We start from the raw sequence: 18,889 nt of genomic DNA, 5'->3' as shown, positions 1-18,889 counted from the left end.
ACAATTGCTCATCCCCTGTGCTAGGCACCTTCCCTCCCTCCCCGGGGCAAGTTTAGGAGAATGAACTGGATGAAAAATGTATCTGTGTAGCTATTTGTACTTGTTCTTCTGCTGGTACTAGACCTTTGCTTGAAGTTTTCTTTCTCCAGCACAGCAGTAACTAGACTTCAAGACCCTAACCTGGCAGCTCTTTTTAGTTTCTATCTCTTTACAGACACATTGTCTTGTTTTTGAAAATGCTGGTTGTGCATAGCAAGCTCGAAGCAAAATGTTAGAGGAGCAATTCATGTGGCATCACTTTCTGAACACCATTGGATATGCTGTTTGAAAACAGATATTTAGGTGAAGTATTCAGGTCTTTGTTTACCCTCAGTTGTATTTTATAGGATCAGACTGGAGAAAATAGTCAGTGAATCTGAAAAACTCAGTCTGCAGGATTTCAGAAGAAGCAACCTGAAAGTCTTATTGAAAGGCCCTGGGTCTAATAACCTTTTGCACTTTACCCACTAAGACATTATTGATGGGACTCGTTTAAAATCTACCATTTTCCTCCCCGCAGCCCCAAAACCCTGTGGTGCTGGAGTCAATGTGCCGCCAAGCAGGGCACCACTGACCGTTTCAGACACAAAAAGAAAGAATGGTCTTTCTGAGTAGCTGAGCTGAAGCAGCTTTTGTCAAAATCCGCTTGAGTAGGCTTTTCCCTGGGATTTTTTGTCAGATAAGTGAAATGAATTCTTGTTCAAACTCAGAAGTTGTTCTGCTCTAAATGTGCCAGGATAATGGTAGGGACACAGCCTCCCCTCCTTTGATCCAGGGCAGACCTCTGAATAACACTACAAAGTTATCTTACAGTGGTATTGGTGATTCCTGTGTGGCCAGCCTGTGACTTCAGAGCCACATGCAGCCTTTCAAGCTCAGCTCCAGTGACCAGCAGCAGGGCTGTGTTAAATGCTGGGCAATGAGAATCCTCCCTGCAGGAGACAGTCATTAGGTCATGTTCAGCCAAATACTGCCAGGGTGCCCTTGCATCCAGCTGAGTCCCATCCTGTAGCGAAGCTGTGGGGTGTGAGGAGCTATCATCCCCTGGGCTTCCATGGCTCCAGCCCCCTCCTTCTCCCTTGGCTTTCTGAAATACCTGTTTTATGGCTCATAGGAGTTTTCTAGGCTATTCATATGGTCAGTAAGGCTGGCTGCTACTTGGATAGAGAAAAAAAGAAATAATGTTGATATATGATACTATCACGATGTACCTAGTTCACATAAGAGGTTTTACTGATAACTTATCAAAAGTCATGTCTGTAACTGGCATAATTCTGTTTTTATAGCAGAGTCTGCCCTGGGACTGTACAGGGGCTCTTTGAAGCTGTTCTGAGGGATGAAAGAGCTGAAAAATTTCCAGATGACACCTAAGGAGTAGGCTGCAAGGTAGGGAGAAGCAGAGCCTCCTTGGTTCATGTTTGAGGCTAAATACTCAGCATATCAGTTCTGCAGCATCACTGAAGTGATGTGGACCTGCTTCTCTAACCTCTTTCAAGGCAGCATTTTGCTTTCCGTATCAGAAATCATTCCTGTCTCACCTTCTGAAAACCTTTCTAGCTCAATCTATAAAGCCTTTTGCAACACACTGTTCCTCCGTGAAAAGCTATTTGGAAAGGCAATGAATCGTGAAGTGGTCTGATAAATACTTGGCAAAGGAAAGATGCCTCAGTGCTTGAGATGCTAACCTGGGATTTGGACAATCAGGTTAAATTTTTTTTTGCTCTGCAACAGACATCCTAAATAAGCTGGAGCATGTTATTTAGCCTTTCTTTAAAGCACATGGAAGTGTTGTGGTTATAGCCTATGAGATGGTCAGTGATAACAACAGGAACGTATCCAAAGAAATATTGGAGCCAGTTCCATTGCATTTGCTTCTATTTTTTATTATACATACTGTCAATTTCAGTTTATCTCAGGAAAGGGTATGAAATCTATTAAAAGCAACTCAACTTTTATGAGACAAAGCCTCATCCTGTAGCCCTGTTTTGGCACCCAGAGGATGCAGCTATAGATTTCTCCAAGTCTTCAGGAGTCTTGATAGCATCCCCATTACTGCTTCACTCCCAATGCTATCGCACAGCAAGGTTTTGCCAAGGACACCATGGTATTAATCTTTGCAGAGTGGTGGAACAGACCAACTGTTTCTGTTTATTAATCTCTCCTCACTTCAAAGATCATTTGAATCTATGGCAGATGATAATAATAAAGAAATGATGCTTGAGATCTGTCTCCCTTCAGCACTGTAGATGGTGAATCGTACAATCAGGTACTCGGCATGACAACTTAAGGAGGTCAGTTGTTGTTGACAGACAGCTTTCTGTGCAGCACATGTGATTGCAGAAGTACTGTTTGTCTTCCTGCTGGTTCATTACTATCATTTTATGTGCAATTGCAATGTCATTTTATTAGGCCTGATTTCATTTCATGATCCAGAAAGGCATTCACTATTAGCACAGGTGAGAGGATTTCTCATAGCACTTATCAGCTGAAAGTCACCCTGAGCAAATACACGCCTGAAAGCAAACGTGACTACAGATACCATTTAGCATAGGTAGCCAAGCACCAACAGAGTGAAGAGGCAGAATCTGTAACAGGTTCATGCGATTCATGCTAGTGTGTAAAATAACAGTCTCCACCCTTCCCAGCGTAGAGCAAAACACTTCTCAGTAGAGTTGAAAGTTTTGTGATGGCATCTGAGTGCTGAGGCTTTCTGCTGATGTCTTAAGGTCCGTCTATGTTGACCTATTTATGATGGCTTCAAAGAGACTCTTAAAGAGAGCCATCATCTTGTTAATGCTACTTTTTCCTCTTCTTTGGTCAACCCTTTCTATTGCGCTCCTAAAAAGCAGTGAAACTTGTTGAGGAGGAATGGCCAAATTAGGTGGAGACAGAAAACTATTCATACAAATTGTCCTGTGGCACGATGTGGTTCAGACATGGAGCATCTCTCCGTCGAAACAAAAAGCTGCTAATGTAAAAAACTAGGCTTGCAGGCTGTGCATGGACATCTTTTACAAGAGCTGGTGGAAGAGTTTACTTCCCACATTGATCAGGCTATGGGACATTTGTGTGAGCTCTTATTTGCTTTAGGAAAACACCTGCAGTATTTATGTGAGCTAGCTTGGATGGCTTGGCTTGAAACAAAATGAGAGTGCTTGGACAGACCACTCCGCATACAGGTAGGCAGGGAGAGCAGCCTGCAACAAGGGAGAAGGGTGATCACCAGCTGGAGATGGTCACCCTTTTGTCTGGCATAGCTAAGGCTGGAAGACAATTATCTATTCGTGGCTAATCAGGACCATCTTCAACTTATGTTGCTTACCATAGGCCTGCTGCGAGAGAGCAATTCACAGCATCAGCAGTAGTGAAGCATTTTACACAGCCTATGTCACGAGGCCTCGTGGCCTAAACTTAACCCTAATCATAACTCTCACTCTAAGAGTAATTATAGGTGGGAAATGAACCAGAGCCCACCAGCCCCCTTGGTGCACAAAAGGAAAAAGTGGTGCTGGCACCAATATTGGTGCAGCCTCACACTTCCCTTGGCATGCCCTTAGCAGCTCCATGCCAGGTGGGGCTCTCGTCTTTCTCTCTCGATTAAACCTAGCCCTAAACCTAACCCTAAATTTAACCCTACCCCTAAAGTCAGGTGGGGCCAGGACCTCAGCGCACCAGCCCCCTTCCTGCCCAGAAGGAAAAAGTGGTGCTGGCAGCAATGTTGGTGCAGCATCACACTTCCCTTTGCATGCCCTTTGCAGCCCTAAGTCACGTGGGGCGCCTGGCTTTCTCTCTTGCCTAGCCCTAGCGCTAGCCCTAGCCCTAGCCCTAATGTGAGGTGGGTCCAGGACCTCGGCCCAACAGCCCCCTTCCTGCCCAGAAGGAGAAAGTGGTGGTGGGAGCAATGTTAGTGCAGCCTCAAACTTCCCTAGGCAGCCCCATGCCACGTGGGGCTCCTGGCTTTCTCTCTTGCCCAAACCTAGCCCTAGCCCTAGCCCTAACCCTAATTAGAGGTGGGTCCAGGACCTCAGCCCACCAGCTCCCTTCCTGCACAAGAGGAAAAGGTAGAGGTGGCAGCAAAGCTGGTGCAGCCTCCACTTCCTTTGCAATGCCCTTAGCAGCCCCACGCCACTTGCGGATCCTGCCTTTCCGTCTCGTCTAACCCTCACCCTAATCCTAGCCTTAATTTGAGGTGGGGCCAGGACCTCAGCCCACCAGCCCCCTTCCTGCACAAGAGCAAAAAGTGGAGGTGGTGGCAATGTTGGTGCAGCCTCACACTTCCCTTGGCATGCCCTTTGCAGACCCATGCCACTTGGGGCTCCTGGCTCTCTCTCTCGCCTATCCGTAACCCTAACCCTAACTCTAACCCTTGCCCTAACATGAGGCGGGTCCAGGACCTCAGCCCACCAGCCCCCTTCCTGCACAAGAGGAAAAGGTGGCGGTGGGGGTAAAGTTGGTGCAACCTCACACTCACTTTGCCATGCCCTTTGCAGCCCCAATGCCACGTGGGCTCCTGGCTTTGTCTCTCGCCTAACCCTAACCCTAACCCTAATCCTAATTTGAGGCAGTTCCAGGACCTCAGCCACCAGCCCCCTTCCTGCACAAGAGCAAAGGGTGGAGGTGGGAGTAAAGTTGGTGCAGCCTCACACTTCCTTTGCAATGCCCTTTGCAGCCCCATGCCACTTGGGGCTCCTGGCTTTGTCTCTCACCTAACCCTAGGCCTAGCCCTAGCCCTAATTAGCGGCGGATCCAGGACCTCAGCCCACCAGCCCACTTCCTACCCAGAAGGAAAAAGTGGAGGTGGCAGCAATGTTGGTGCAGCCTCATACTTCCTTTGCAATGCCCTTTGCTTCCCCAGGCCACATGGGGCACTTGGCTTTGTCTCTCACCTAACCCTAACCCTAACCCTAACTCTAACCCTAACCCTAGCCCGGATTTCAGGTGTGTCCAGGACCTCAGCCCACTAGCCCTCTTCCGGCAGAAGAGCAAAAAGTGGAGGTGGCAGCAATGTTGGTGCAGCCACATGTTTCCCTTGGCATGGCCTTTGCAGCCCCATGCCACGTGGGACTCTAGGCTTTCTCTCTCGCCTAAACCTAAACCTAACCCTTACCCTAGCGCTGATTTCAGGCAGGGCCAGGACCTCAGCCCACCACCCCCCTTCCTGCACAAGAGCAAAAAGTGGAGGTGGCAGCAATGTTAGTGCAGCCTCACACTTCCCTTGGCATGCCCTTTGCAGCCCCACGCCATGACGGGCTCCTCGCTTTCTCTATTGCGTAACGCTAACCCTAATCCTAACCCTAGCCCTAATGTGAGGTGGGTCCAGGACCTCAGCCCACCAGCCCCCTTCCAGCCCAGAAGGAAAAAGTGGAGATGACAGCAATGTTGGTGCAGTCTCACACTTCCATTGGCATGCCCTTTGCAGTGCTACACCATGTGGGGCTCCTGGTTTTCTTTCTCGCCTAATGCTAACGCTAACCCTAACCCTAACCCTAACCCTAGCCCTAATTTGAGGTGGGCCCAGGACCTCAGCCCACCAGCCCCCTTCCAGCCCTGAAGGAAAAGGTGGAGGTGGCAGCAATGTTGGTGCAGCCTCACACTTCCTTTGCAATGCCCTTTGCAGCCCCATGCCACGTGGGGCTCCTGGCTTTCTCTCTCACCTAACCCTAACCCTAACCCAGCCCTAGCTCTAATCTCAGGCGGGACCTGAACCTGAGGCTGCCAGCCCACTTCCTGGCCAAAATGAAAAAGTGGTCGTAGCAGCAATGTTGGTGCAGCCACACACTTCCTTTTGCACACCCTTTGCTATCTTGGAAATGAAAGCCTTGTTAATATGTGGCAGAATAGCATTTGCTGTAGGTGCAACGGCTTTACGTCAGTGATATAACTTAGGCTAGTCTGTCTCTACTCTTCTTAGCTCCCAACAACTTACCTCTCATTCTCTAGGGTGGACATGTATCAACACATTTATGACCTAAACTGTTGCATGGGAGAACTGTTCACCTGTGAGATGTTCCACCTCTGGTCATGGAAGCATGATAACTCTGAGTGTAATTATGAGGAAAAAAATGATGCTGGAACAGCTAGTTTGTAACTTACCCAAGTTAATTAAGTCAGAACCATAATTAATTGTGTGTCCTTTTCTGTAATTTGGCAAGCTCTCACAATGCTTCCTTGCTTAATTCGACCTGTTTTTTGCCGCTTTTCTTGGCTGATGGAGGTGGCCATTTTTTTGAAAGCAGTCAGAAAAATAGATTACTACCTAAGAGCACAAAACACTCAAAATCTTCCGGTTCAGATGTCAATCTTGTTATCTGTCTGAGTTTTTTCAAATAACACAAAAGCTATTTATTTCCAGACTGACACAGAGTATCTTCCTTTTTTCCTTCTTCCTCCCATGAAACGAGATACTGTTTACTCAAAGTCAGCTCTTCTCTTTATAAATAACGAAGAACATATCTTCAAAGCACTATAAACACATTCTTCTAAGCATTGATTTTTGTTATTAGCTATTACTTTAAGCTTAAATGCTATTGAATTAAAATAATTTCTTGATGATAATCCCCTCCTCACAGGACTTAATGGTTTTTAAATTGGGTTTTGGCAAGTATGAGATTAGGCAAGTATGCAAGCCTGGGTCTTATCCAAAGACCATTTAAATCAATGAAGTCATCAGGTCCTTTCAATGCATCATGCCACAGCAAGACTACTAATGTTTAGTGGAATGTTTGCAGAATATTACAAAGTCTATAAAATATGGATTAAATGTACCTGAGGCACATCCAGCTTCCTGACAAACAGGAGATGAAAGCTTTTTTTTCAGACTGACTCTGCTGATCTTGACCTGCTGTGAGCTGTAGAAAATGCCAGCTAACTTCCAACAGTAATCTTCATTACAGCAGGCAGTCCAACAAGTCTCTTCAAACTGTACTTTCCTATATGAATGATTTTTTTTACTTTGAAAGTTGATGATTTTTGTTAGTTAAGTAATAGATAGAAGTTGTAAGTGACTCTAGTGACTAACACCCCCATCTTCTCTGTGTCAGTGGACAACTTATAGACCTTCCTGATCAGCCCTGGTTGCTCTGTAAACCATTGCACCTTGTTACTAACTGATTTTTGTGGCCTCTGTGAGTTTTGTTATTTTTAATGATTTCATTTTTGCTTTCACATTTCTCAAGTTTTTGCAATTCAAATGAGTAAGTTGCCTTCAAATGCCTGAGACTCAGATCAATGTTATGGAAATTAGGCTTGTCAGCCACCATAACAGGGCTCGACCCTAGGTTCCCGCAGAAAAATTTCAGAGCCAAATCAAAACAAATTAAATAATTAAATATTAATGACGTGCGTGCAGTAATTACAGCTCGAGCTGGGTGCCTCTGAAGAGGGACCCTAACATAAACAAATCCTGGGCAGTTATAGTTTTTTCAACTTACATTTACCACCCCTCACGTGGTAGTTAGACCAATAGTAATTTTTTGGTCTGGGGTCTCCTGCTTCTCATTAGGTATCATCGTCATTCTGAGGTAAGCTGTTTTTCTCCTTATTTTTGTTTTTTGCAGTCTCTGCTGACGGTTGTACCTCTGTTTTTGTGGGGTCTTACTGTTGTGTCTCAAGGTCCTGAGGAAGAGGTGATTCTAAATCATAACAATTAACACTGCCCCAGCAGTGAGCTAAAGCTTTGTCCCTCAAGGTCCTAATGCCCTGCACTGGTCTTATTTCAAAGCCTTGACACCCTCCCTTTCGGAGTGTGAGACGCATTCCTGCAGACACCCTCCCTTTCGGAGTGTGAGACGCAGGAATGCAGACTGCTTGTAACTTCCTTATCTTCCTAGCTTGAACCAGCTCTGAGGCCCTTTTCTTACTGGACTAAGTAAAAGTTCATTATTTTATCTAAGTGCGGCCTAAGGCTTCAGCAAATTTAGCTACTCATGCTAAGCAAGTTTTATATAAGTTGTGCTAAGCGGCTACCTCTAGACAGTTTCAGTTCACTATTCTTTAACATCAAAGTATGGTTTTAACTATGAGAAGTCGGTATTGTGTGGCTTTTGCTCCTCCTACAGATGCATGACTGTTTGCTTCAGTGGTTCATTCCATACCTGTGTGATGTTAATGATGTTTTGGGTAATCTTAAAAGCAAATGAAAACAAAACCAAACAGCTTCTCCAAGTCCAATGTCTCTTTGTGTTTAAGTTCAGTACTAATGCAAAATTCAACACGTTGCTAGAAAAACATTACTAGGGAGGTCTGATGACAGGATAGGAGGACATCAGTGAATACAGGAAGATCTGAGCTGATCTATGGAGAAAGTGGTTGTTCTCAAAGAGGACAGATTTTTGAGCTCACTAATTTTATGAGTAAATTTTAGATCCATCCTTGCTTCTCTCTTCTTCTGTATGGGGCAGGCAGCCTTTGATATAAAGAGGAGTTCTTGTGGATGGTAAGATTTGCTGATCACCTTTTTCTGAGCATTCTGAAGCAGCCATATTCTGTGGGAAAACATGAAAAGCTAGTTCCAGAAGTAAGGGATTGTCTTCTGCAGGAGCCAATAACTAGCAGTAAAGGTATGCTGCAGAAATAGCTGAGTAGACAACACTTGTCTTATGTGGGCCTCCAAGCTGCAGAGTCAGAGTGTCTAGCAGCTGTAGCAGCTACTCTGACAAAGTAAGTTTGGGCCATGAAACACCACTCTTGGGCACTCCCTGAATGCGTTATTGCTGTGCCAGCAAAGCTAGACCTTCTCCTGGGGCCAGAAAACTAGAGGGAGGACTGTCCAGCACCTGAAGGGGCTGTGAGGAGTGCAATTCCCTGCATCCCGAGAGGCAGGGTGAGAGGGATTCTCATTAGGACATGCCCTTCCTCTTTTCCTTTCCCACTCTGCTTTTTCGTACTTTGTATTTACAGTCATCATTTACTCCTGTGACAAGGCCAGAAGACACACACACAGGGCCTGTGATGGTTTTGGCTGGAAAGGCTACTATGTTTTGGGGGGAAGGAAGGTGGGATACTTGGGCAGAGCTGAGGTTCCCTTCTTCCTTGCTCTCTGATGTAACGTTAAACCTTTGCCATTGATTTCCCCTGTGTCGTCTGACTATTTTCCCAGAGATTTCTTGGACGTTTCAAGGCTAACTTTGCTAACTTTGTTGGTGCTTTGTTAATACACTCCCTTACTGCCATTTTGCAACCTTCCTCTGCTTTAGCTCAGACAATTACGTTCTGTCTATTGTACATTCCCATTGCTGGATCAATAGCAGAAGTTTATTCTTCATTTCCTTCATAATAGCTATTGTATAGTGCTGCAATATGGCTGTTGTAGCCAGTTGTAATTCGGCAGTAGATGAGTAATCCTGCACTCTGTTAAGCATCCAAAGGTTTTATGGGATGAAAAGTGATATAATCATTATTAGTAGCTCTATTGCTCCTTTGACATCTCCTTTAAGTATTAGTTGAGAACTGGAGAGTTATCTGGACATTAATGTTGCTTCAGTCAATTATCCGTGCATTTTCCCCATTCCATTTGATGATTGTTTCTGTCAGAAACCACTGGTATCCCACAGGGTCCTTTGAATGCGAGTCTACCGATTTTTTTTTTGTCTGGTTTCTTGCTGTTTCCCAGCCATCTAATGCTCCTGTACAGAATGGGACCCTAGAGGTTAGGATTGCTGTTTTTTTTTCTCTCTAAAACAGCTGGCTTGTCATTGCTGTTGTCTCTAGACACTGAGCAAGCTGGCCTCTGAAAAGCCTGTTGGCAACATCTGATGTATAAGGTTGATGATGGAGGAAGTGTTGAAGCAACCTAAAAATTCAGCTGCAGTGATCATCAGCTTCTGCCTTTTGTCCTTGAAATAAGAGACCTTCTCAGGGTCTCAGGTTCTAAATTGTAGTGTTTTGTTGTTAAGAATGTCTGGGTTAAATAGCAGAAAAAACACATTTATTGTTGCATGGCACTGTGTAGCCAACTCTGTGCTTGGTTTTCTATCAGCGTGGTGCATTGAGGGGCTCTTGAGCTGACACCTATAATGGCTCTGTCTCCTTAAAGGGCCTGGCAGTATGAGAGAGAGTAATCACATCTGAGCAGGGAATGATACCTGTACCACTGCAAAAGGTAGGCGGAAATGCTACTGGGTTGCAACACTAATATTTAATACCTACTTTTTAAGGGTTGGAATGACTGTGCACATTTTGGATAGCAGTGGTACCTTGGTCCTGTAATTTTTGTATTTTTAAACACCTTCTCCATGGAAAAATTGAGAAGATTGTGTTTTATTGCACAGCCCCTGGTGGAACACAATGCTCTGCTAATAGGGAATTAAACTCCTAGCTAACGGAACAGGAGAACTGACAGGATAGGTCGCTTGCAATGAAGATGTTTCCAAAAAAAAAAAAAAAAAGAAGAAGAAAAAAAGTGTGCTACTTTGTTTCATCTTTTGTAGGGTGTGCTAAAGAAATCAACCTTTTCTTAGGAAATAGGCAAATGCGGTATCATCAGCAGAGCTGAAGAAAGGGTAGGACCAAAATGCTGAAGCCTGAGACAGGCATGCTCTCCAAACTCATTAAAAGAACTGAAATTGTCCTGTACATGTTTATGCTAATGAAAACTTAGCAAAGAATTCTTCAGTCTTTAAATGAGCTACTGCACAGAAAGCAGGTTTATAAAGCAATCTTCTTTCTGCATTTGCATCAGCATAAAACCTTTTGGTGCAGCCTTTTTACAACTCCTGTCTACTTAAGTATCTCACACAAACTATTTGCTTTAGAGTATGATAGTAAGGTCTATTGAAAACATTAAATAATAAATTACCCAACTTTCTTATTCTCTTTGAGCTGAAATGCTTAATAGACAAAATTCAAACATAGGTTTAATTCAGCTATAAAGTACCTGGGCATCTGAATTACAGTTTTAATCTCCAGCTGCTGAGTTATGTCCTACTGTTACAATATATTCAGGGAGGGAAGGCTGGACAGGTAGAATCTCCTTATTTTACAGATTGTGGAGATAACTTATGCAGACAGCTAACAGCCTGTTCCTACTAGGCAGGGAGAATTTACTGGGAGGCTCAGCATCTTGCTCCTCCTGCCACTGGTGGGATATTAACTTGTTCCTCCCTCTGTGGAGCTGATCTGTTTGGGTTCAGCCTTGACCTGGCTAAAAGTACTGCTCTTTGGAGGAAATGGCCTTGCAGGACAGGAAGAGGGTTGCGCTTGCATGTATTCCTGTCCAGGAGGGATGCTCAAATGAATTAGCTGCTTTTTTTTTTTTTTTTTTTTTTTTTTTTTTTTTATGAACCCAAGCTGAAAGAGCCAAGCTCTACTAGTGTTGGTGCTGTCTGCTAATGTATGAGGTAGCTATGCAGAGACTTTGCAGAATATATATCAATTTATATACGTATGAAAACAGTCATGGTGGGATATTTATTATGGTCTGGGTTGAGCCTGCAGACCTTCCTTCTGACTACGCAAGCTATAGGGTAGTCAGCTGGAACATGAACTGGCAACTCATGCTCCCAAGGACAATACGTGCGTGCCCAAGCTATTGGAAGTCCTGCTCTAAATGACCAGATGCTGTGTGTGAATCACACACAGTAAGTTAATCTTACAGGGTGAAGAGTTATTTTCCTTGGGGCACCTGGAAAGACAAAAAAACTTGCTACTTGCTCAGATTCCCACTCTAGTTCTGGTGAGTTTTACTGGTAAGGACACATCTCACTTGACCTCTGCTTACAGCTTGCAGACTTCTTCACCATGCATGAGGACTCACAATATAACCAACTACCAGATATTTTTGCCCACCAGCTGTTCCCCAGCCCCTCCAGACTACAGAGGGAAAGGACAGGGGGTAGAAATCATGCAGGGCTTTACTCTCTGCAAATACCAACACATCATAAATGTCATTATATGTGTTAGCAACAGGCAGTCCAAAACAAGTCAGGACCAATGCTCATGTGAACATGCTTCTATGGCTGGAATAGAAAAAAGAACACTATTGGATTTTGGCCATATAGAGAGAAGAAACCTGAATGGCTCAATAGTAGAAAAAGAAACCTCTTTTGGTAACATGCAAACCACTTCTGGTTAATACTTTAATGCCTCAAAAGCCATTTGAGATTGTTAGATGAAAGGCAATATGGAAAATAAAAAGTATTAATGTACACTATGTGCTATGCAAGAGAGTTACACAGTTAAATCTTACTCTGAAAAATAGCTTTACTGAAATGTCTGCATTTTGCAATGTCTGCTGATGGAACAGAAAATGCAGCATCCAGATTTAATGTTGACTCCATGCTATTCTGTGTAGTATTTACCTGCTAATGCAGAAGTCTGGGCAAAGTACACTTGTCTCATATTTACTAAAAATGAAGTATATTGTTATCGGTTGTTTTCCCAGAAATTTAACCTTACCTGGGATGGGTGATTTGAAAAGATAAATTACAAGTTAAGTCCTTAGGACAAGTGAACGAGATACAGACTGGGAGATCTAAAACTGGAAATAAATAGAGTAATTGTACCTAATGGAGCCACTTAAAAAGGGTGCTTTTCATGGTCTTTAAGAAACATTTTCAGCTTAGAATGATTTATTTTCACCACTCACAGAAACTATATGAATGACTAATACACTCTGATAAAATCTCTATCCTATTAAAGAGTCAACTTTGCAGCAGAGGCAAAGAAGAATATAAAAAGTTGCAAAGACAAGGTAAAGCTATTAGTGAATCTCCATTCCAAAGTTGTTTCCTACTTGCTGTAAACCATTTCTATCAAGGGAGCAATTTCCTATGTGCTGCCATTAGTGCATAGTATTTTTCTTCAAATAATGGGCTGTGGATGGTGACTAACCACAAATGGTAATATTCTCTCTTCTAAAAGCCTGCACAGCACACTTTAATGTTCTGCCATGACACATTAAAATATAAAGTAGACTGTTTCCAATATGAAAACTCATTTGTTTAGAAAAACCTCTCTCTCTCATTACCTCTCTCATAACTGCTGAATGAAAGTTGAGTTTTCCATTAAGTTTTGGTTGTCCCAGAGTTGAAAGGTACATTCTATAGTTAGCAGACCTTGGAAGAATGTTTTATATGGAGTTAAAAAAAATAAAATAAAATCTGATGAACAAGCCAACAGCATGTGTGCATGCACCATGAGATTTGTTACCACTTCCATCTCTGAGTTACTATGCAGACAAGATAAACCGAGCTTGGATTAACCAGGTGCAGTATAACAGCGCTCTGTTATCTATCCCTGACAAAATTACAGGCTGCTAGCTGGAATTGCCACTTGTAGATAGTAGTCATTTAGTTGTAAACTGTGCTTGTTTTTTCTAAAAGCCTGAAACAAGGGCATGTTTATAAATATGTTGAAATATGAAATACTTTGAGTTCACATAAGGGAAATGAAAACCTTTCTAGCCCTTTCATTTCCTATCAAACATTTACTGCATTGCAGGTCTCTACAGCTCGGTAGCAACGTCAGTGTAGTATTCCTCATGCAGAAAGTGTTTATAGTACTGTGGTAATGTATTATTTGAGGCTGTATTCTGTTTTTATAGGACTGATTTTGATACAAGAGAATATAGAAACATTTTTGGATGTTTTCAACTGTGACAATTTATGAGGGAAAGTAAATGCACTAGGCTTGTATGTTATTGCAGGATTCATCGCTAGGGAGGAAAAGTCCCTGCTCACAAGTGAGCTTGCTTAATGGAACCAAATGATAAGCATAGCAGAAAATGCTGAGCTCCCTAACTTAGTTTTAAAAGGTTCTGTTTTCAAGTGCTTTGATATCTATTTTTTGAAAAGTAAAACTGCATAATAAAGACTACTGTTTTGCACTTCAATACTACAACATTTTTCTTCCCAGAATTGTCTAAAATAAAATCCACTTAAACCTCATGCCCTCTATCAAGGGATATATAGGGAGATCATTTTACTCATCATCAAGTGAGAAAAACAAAACCTTCACAACTGCATGGGGTAGGTAGTGAGAATAGTGCATACAGAGCACATTTACATGTAAATTTAAGGGGAAAATGTAATCAGAACACAAGGGCAAATTAAGTCTGTATTTTATACAATGCTGGTTATTGGTTTCATGAATTATCAAGAAGCTGCACCTTTGTTAATATCCTGTTCCCATGCTCCTTGCTTGTATTTCATTGCAGAATAGATGAAAAGAAGTTTCATATTAGATACTCTGAAGTTTCCATTAAAATATCTCAGTCAGCAGTTACCAAACTGTTGGTTTATGAATCACCTTAAAAAGAAAATTGTGATGTAACTTCCATTTTTGCATCTCTCTGTACACTTCTTTTATGCCTTAAAAAGTTAAATATTTTTAGGCTCTATACTCAAATAATGCCAGGGGATATCTAAAATGTACAATTGGAGTGCCCTTTTAAAATATATCAGGTCTTTCAGGCAATGTATCAAAAAGAAACTCAATGAAGCAGTCATTATTTTATCACTTCTATTACTCAATTTATAAGAAACAATTAATAAGGTCACAAATGGTGCCTTGACCCATTTTGGTTTGCTACTGAAATACCTTCAATGGTTTGACTTTTAAACTTGTTTAATTTTTTGTGAAATTCCTTCCTACTCTTATTTGGATCACTTCTGAGTGTGAGCCAAAGTTCACAGTGGCAATTTTACAGCACATAGATTTAATAAAATACCAATTTTTTGGCACAGCTCTTGAAGAAAAAAGAAATAGATGAAGCAATGTTTCAACGCATGTGTAATTTTGAAAGAGAGAGAAATAGAGAAAAGCCAAGGGAATTCAGAGGATGTGATACTGCACATGAGACAGCTGACCAGTGAGCAAGCCTAAGCTTCACTTTGTATCATTGTACATGTGATGCCTTTGAAAGCACATGGTCTAGGAGGCTAAATAAATCCAAAGGGGCTCCCTGTGTTGTGAGGCACCAGAAAATTTAGTCAATTAGGTTTTCTGCTTGGAAAGACCAGTAATGTATCTACCAAGAAGCTCACGTACTCCAGTTTTTGAAGTGTTAACTTAGTTTTCTAATGGTCGGCCTGGCCAAGGAGCACATGGATTATTGCACAGGTAGACTTGCAGCAAGGCTGGGTCATTGCAGCAGAGGTGGGATGGCACAGACTTGCAAACAAAATACATGTTCAGTCCATTGGAGGGTTTAGGCTGTGCTTGCTAGCTTGTGCCAAACTGAGGCATGAAATACAAAGTACAGTATTGTATGCCTAGCTATGCAAAAGGAAGAGATTAAGTGATACTAGTGGTCCCTTCTGGTCTTAAACATTTGTTCAGCAGGTTTCCTGTGTTACCCACTTTCTCCTCCTTATCAGCAGGACAGTGTAAAACAATGGTGCTGCTAGTGGTTTCATTTTCTGAATGTGGAAAGCACTGTTTGGGTTATAAAATTATGCAAGATGTACGACAAGTAACCTAGGAACACTACTTTTTACGGTTGTCCTTTACTGGCTGAGTTGCTAGAGGTAAAGGACCTTGTTCCTTTAAAGGACCTTTTGCTGTAAACTAATTCATTAATAGGCTTGTGTGTCTGTTTGTTTAAATAGATAAGGGTGGGCTTGAACAACAATGAAGGAAAGCAGAGGTGGACCCTTTTTTGCTTGGTGGCACCTACAGCCATCTCTGGAGTGGCTTGAGAACTGGACTATAGCAGATTTTGCTTCTCACTAATAGACTGAGTTGGCTTTATTGGGGATATCTGGAACAGTACATGGGAATTAGCCCACCCACAGAAAACTGCCTATTTGGCTGATCTCCCCCTTCATTGGACAGCTTGTTAGCAGCTGTATTTCTAAGAGATCACCCACCATGTCATCGCATAGAGTTCTTTATTTCTCAGAAGTTATTATCTTTTGCGTGCAATGCCAGCTTTGCTAATATCCCATTTTGCTGTCATCTCTGTCTGGTGTCATGATATCGGTTCATTGGTCATGCCATGTAACTCCTTGAGTCTTATCTACAAATACCAAAATTGTTCCCTCACACCACATACCATGGGCAAAAATCTCTGTTCCTACTATATTATCCCCTCCCTCCCCCCCCCCCCCCCAGCACCTTCACTGCAGGTGGAATCAATTTAGCCTTTGCTATATTTAAAAATGGTGGATGCTGAGAAGATGAGGTCTGAGGAAAAAAAAAAAATACTTTGCCTTTCAAACAGATGATTCCAGGATTAAAATCTGGGATAGTTCATTCCCCCCCCCCCCCCAGCTTCAATCATTTCTGTTTTGCAGATACTCTTACTAGCTTTTTAAAGTATAAATCTTATAGTTTTTATGTGTCTGTAAATCAAAAACTGCAGAACTGATTTTAGTCTCTTTAAAAAAAGAATCACATCTGGACTAAGGATTTTGTATGCCAAGCTCCAGCATCATGCACGTAAGGAGGTGAGTTAAAATCTTTGAAAAAGGAAGGAGGTTTATAATGGGAATGCTTTTTGGAGTGGAGGTATGAGAGGGTATCACTACAATAAATCTAGAGAACAGAGATAAAATGAGATCTTATGATGCTTTCATGGAGTTTGGCAAAAAGCAGTTTTGTATCTGAGTTCAACTGATTCTGCCCAGCAGTTGCTGTTAAAGGTGTATTTTTCAAATGCGTATGTGTATTTTTCACCATATGCTTTTTTTTTTTCAGGGTGAAGAAAGTCACAAAGTCAATCACCCAAAGGCAGAACTTTGTGTGAGAGGTGCTAAGGATGGGATATTACCCTCCTCCAGCCCTGGAATTCACACCCCAGGTACTCTGCAGATATTTGGGTGATTTGCTGGTGAAGCATAAGTTATTAAGGATTCTCTCTGCACTTTGGGACTCAAAGAGATGGAGAAAGCAGCTTTATACTATTGTAATACTTGGAAATGCTTAGGGAAAGTGCAAGAATTGCTTATGGTGGCCTTGTGTCCTCTAGAAATGCTCAGACAACACTTACCCCAGGCTTTAGGCTCCACTGGGCCAGCAGAGGACTGCAAAGTAGCCTCATTGAAACAAAAAGACCCAGACTTGAGAGCCCTGTGATTAGGAGTATGGCTGTTTTCAGAGATCCTAATAAAGACTGGAGCCCTGTTGCATCCCACGAACTTGGCATCTCCTGCAAGTGAGAGTCTCATTTTGTGGTAAGTAGGTTTTTCAACCTTTGTCACAGCTTGAAAATGTTCAGTCTAAGGTCTGTTACACTAAACTGACCAAAATAGAAGGATTAGAACAGAGTGAGAAGCAATATGCCCAGGAATGTACAATTATGAGGATATCCATCTGAAAACAGCTATTTGCAGGAATAGGAAAGAGGAGGCATTTTTAATAACTGGGAGGCAATGGGGGACCTGCACTATTAACCCAGTGGATTGAACTCCAATCACATCAGTGCCCTGTCATGATTACTTTAGTTGCTCACTATTCTTCTGCATGAAAAGAATTGACTAAACTAGCAGGAGACATAAGAAATTGTGCAATAAATTGTTCTTCAAGCGTTCTTACTGGAAGGAGATGATGACCAAAGAAGAGGTTGGTTGGTCTGTTGCTCAACAGAGCAGCAAGGCTGTGGACAGAAAATGCCACCAAAACAGTGTGCAAAGTCTTTTGCATTTTCACACATTTTCATTACAGCTTGAGCTATGTCCCAGTTAAAGTTTGGGAAGCTGGAGAATAGTTATCTGAAGGTGAAGTCTTTGAATTGGGTGTTCTTGCTGGGCCTTAGGATGTTTAGGACTAGAATATCCAGAGAATAGCCTGAAATGATCCTGTAGCTGCAGGAAGCTATTTCTGAGAGCTCAGGGAGCGTGGGTGAGGTTTTGGGAGAAGGCAAGGTAGAGCCTTTTTTTATGAAGGAAAAAGATGGGTGGAAGAGTTGCTGAGGACCAGTCAACGTGAATTGGGTGACTTTGTAGTGGGTGTCTGCTATAGATTGCCTGATCAGGAAGATGTAATGGAGACCTTCAGACAACTGAAAGAAGCCTCACATTCATAGGGCTTGGTCCTCATGGGGGACTTTAATGACCTGATTTCTGCTGGAGAGACAACACAGCAGGACACAAACAATTCAGGAGGTTTCTGGAATGCATTGGTGACAGCTTCCTGACACAGGTGATCAAAGAGCCAATGAAGAGAGGCGCTCTGCTGGACCTCATACTTACAAACAAGGAATGACTGGTTGGGGATGTGCAAGCTATGGGCAGCCTAGGCAGCAGGGACCATGAGTTGGTGGAGTTCATGATCCTGTGAGGAGGGAGCAGGGCAAAATGCAGGATCACAACCCTGGATTCAGGAGAGCAGAATTTGACTTCTTCAGGGATCTGCTTGGAAGAATCCCTAGCGATACGGCCCTGGAGGGAAGAGTGATCCAGGAATGCTGGATGATTTTGAAAGATCCCCTCCTCCAACCTCAAGAATGGTCCATCCCAACAAGCAGGAAATCAAGCAAAGGTGGCAGGAGGCTTGCAGGGACGAACATGGAGCTCCTGACTAAACTCAAATATTAAAAGGAATCATGGAAGAGGTGGAAGCAGGGACAGGTGACCTAAGAGGAATGTAGAGACACTGTCCAAAGATGCAGGAGTGGGGTTAGGAGAGCTAAAGCCCACCTGGATTGAATTTGGCAAGGGATGTACAGGGCAACGAAAAGAGCTTCTACAGGTACATCAAAAGGGAGATGAGGGAAAATGTGAGCCCACTGCTAACTGGGGCAGGACCCTGGTGACAAAGGACACAGAAAAGTCAGATGTACTCAGTGGCTTCTTGGCCTTAGTCTTTACTGGTAAGACTGGACTTCAGGAATTCCAGGCCCCTGAGACCAGAGGGGAAGTCTGGAGCAACGAAGACTTACCCTTGGTGGAGGAGGATCATGTTAGGGAACACT

General features: G+C 42.9%; 1 protein-coding gene across 1 annotated transcript in view; it reads left to right on the top strand.

The window, feature by feature from the left end:
* Positions 1 to 16,914, top strand: part of HACE1 (HECT domain and ankyrin repeat containing E3 ubiquitin protein ligase 1) — a 98,588-nt gene extending 81,674 nt beyond the window's left edge. The window contains exon 23 of the mRNA XM_064508829.1: positions 16,675 to 16,914. Coding sequence (XP_064364899.1) covers positions 16,675 to 16,723 — 49 coding nt within the window. The 3' untranslated portion in view covers positions 16,724 to 16,914. The remainder of the gene's footprint in view (positions 1 to 16,674) is intronic.
* Positions 16,915 to 18,889: the final 1,975 nt, after the last annotated feature.

The sequence above is a fragment of the Dromaius novaehollandiae genome, chromosome 3 (genome assembly GCF_036370855.1).
Source record: "Dromaius novaehollandiae isolate bDroNov1 chromosome 3, bDroNov1.hap1, whole genome shotgun sequence".
Taxonomy (NCBI): domain Eukaryota; kingdom Metazoa; phylum Chordata; class Aves; order Casuariiformes; family Dromaiidae; genus Dromaius; species Dromaius novaehollandiae.
This window is presented reverse-complemented; position numbering and strand designations above follow the sequence as displayed.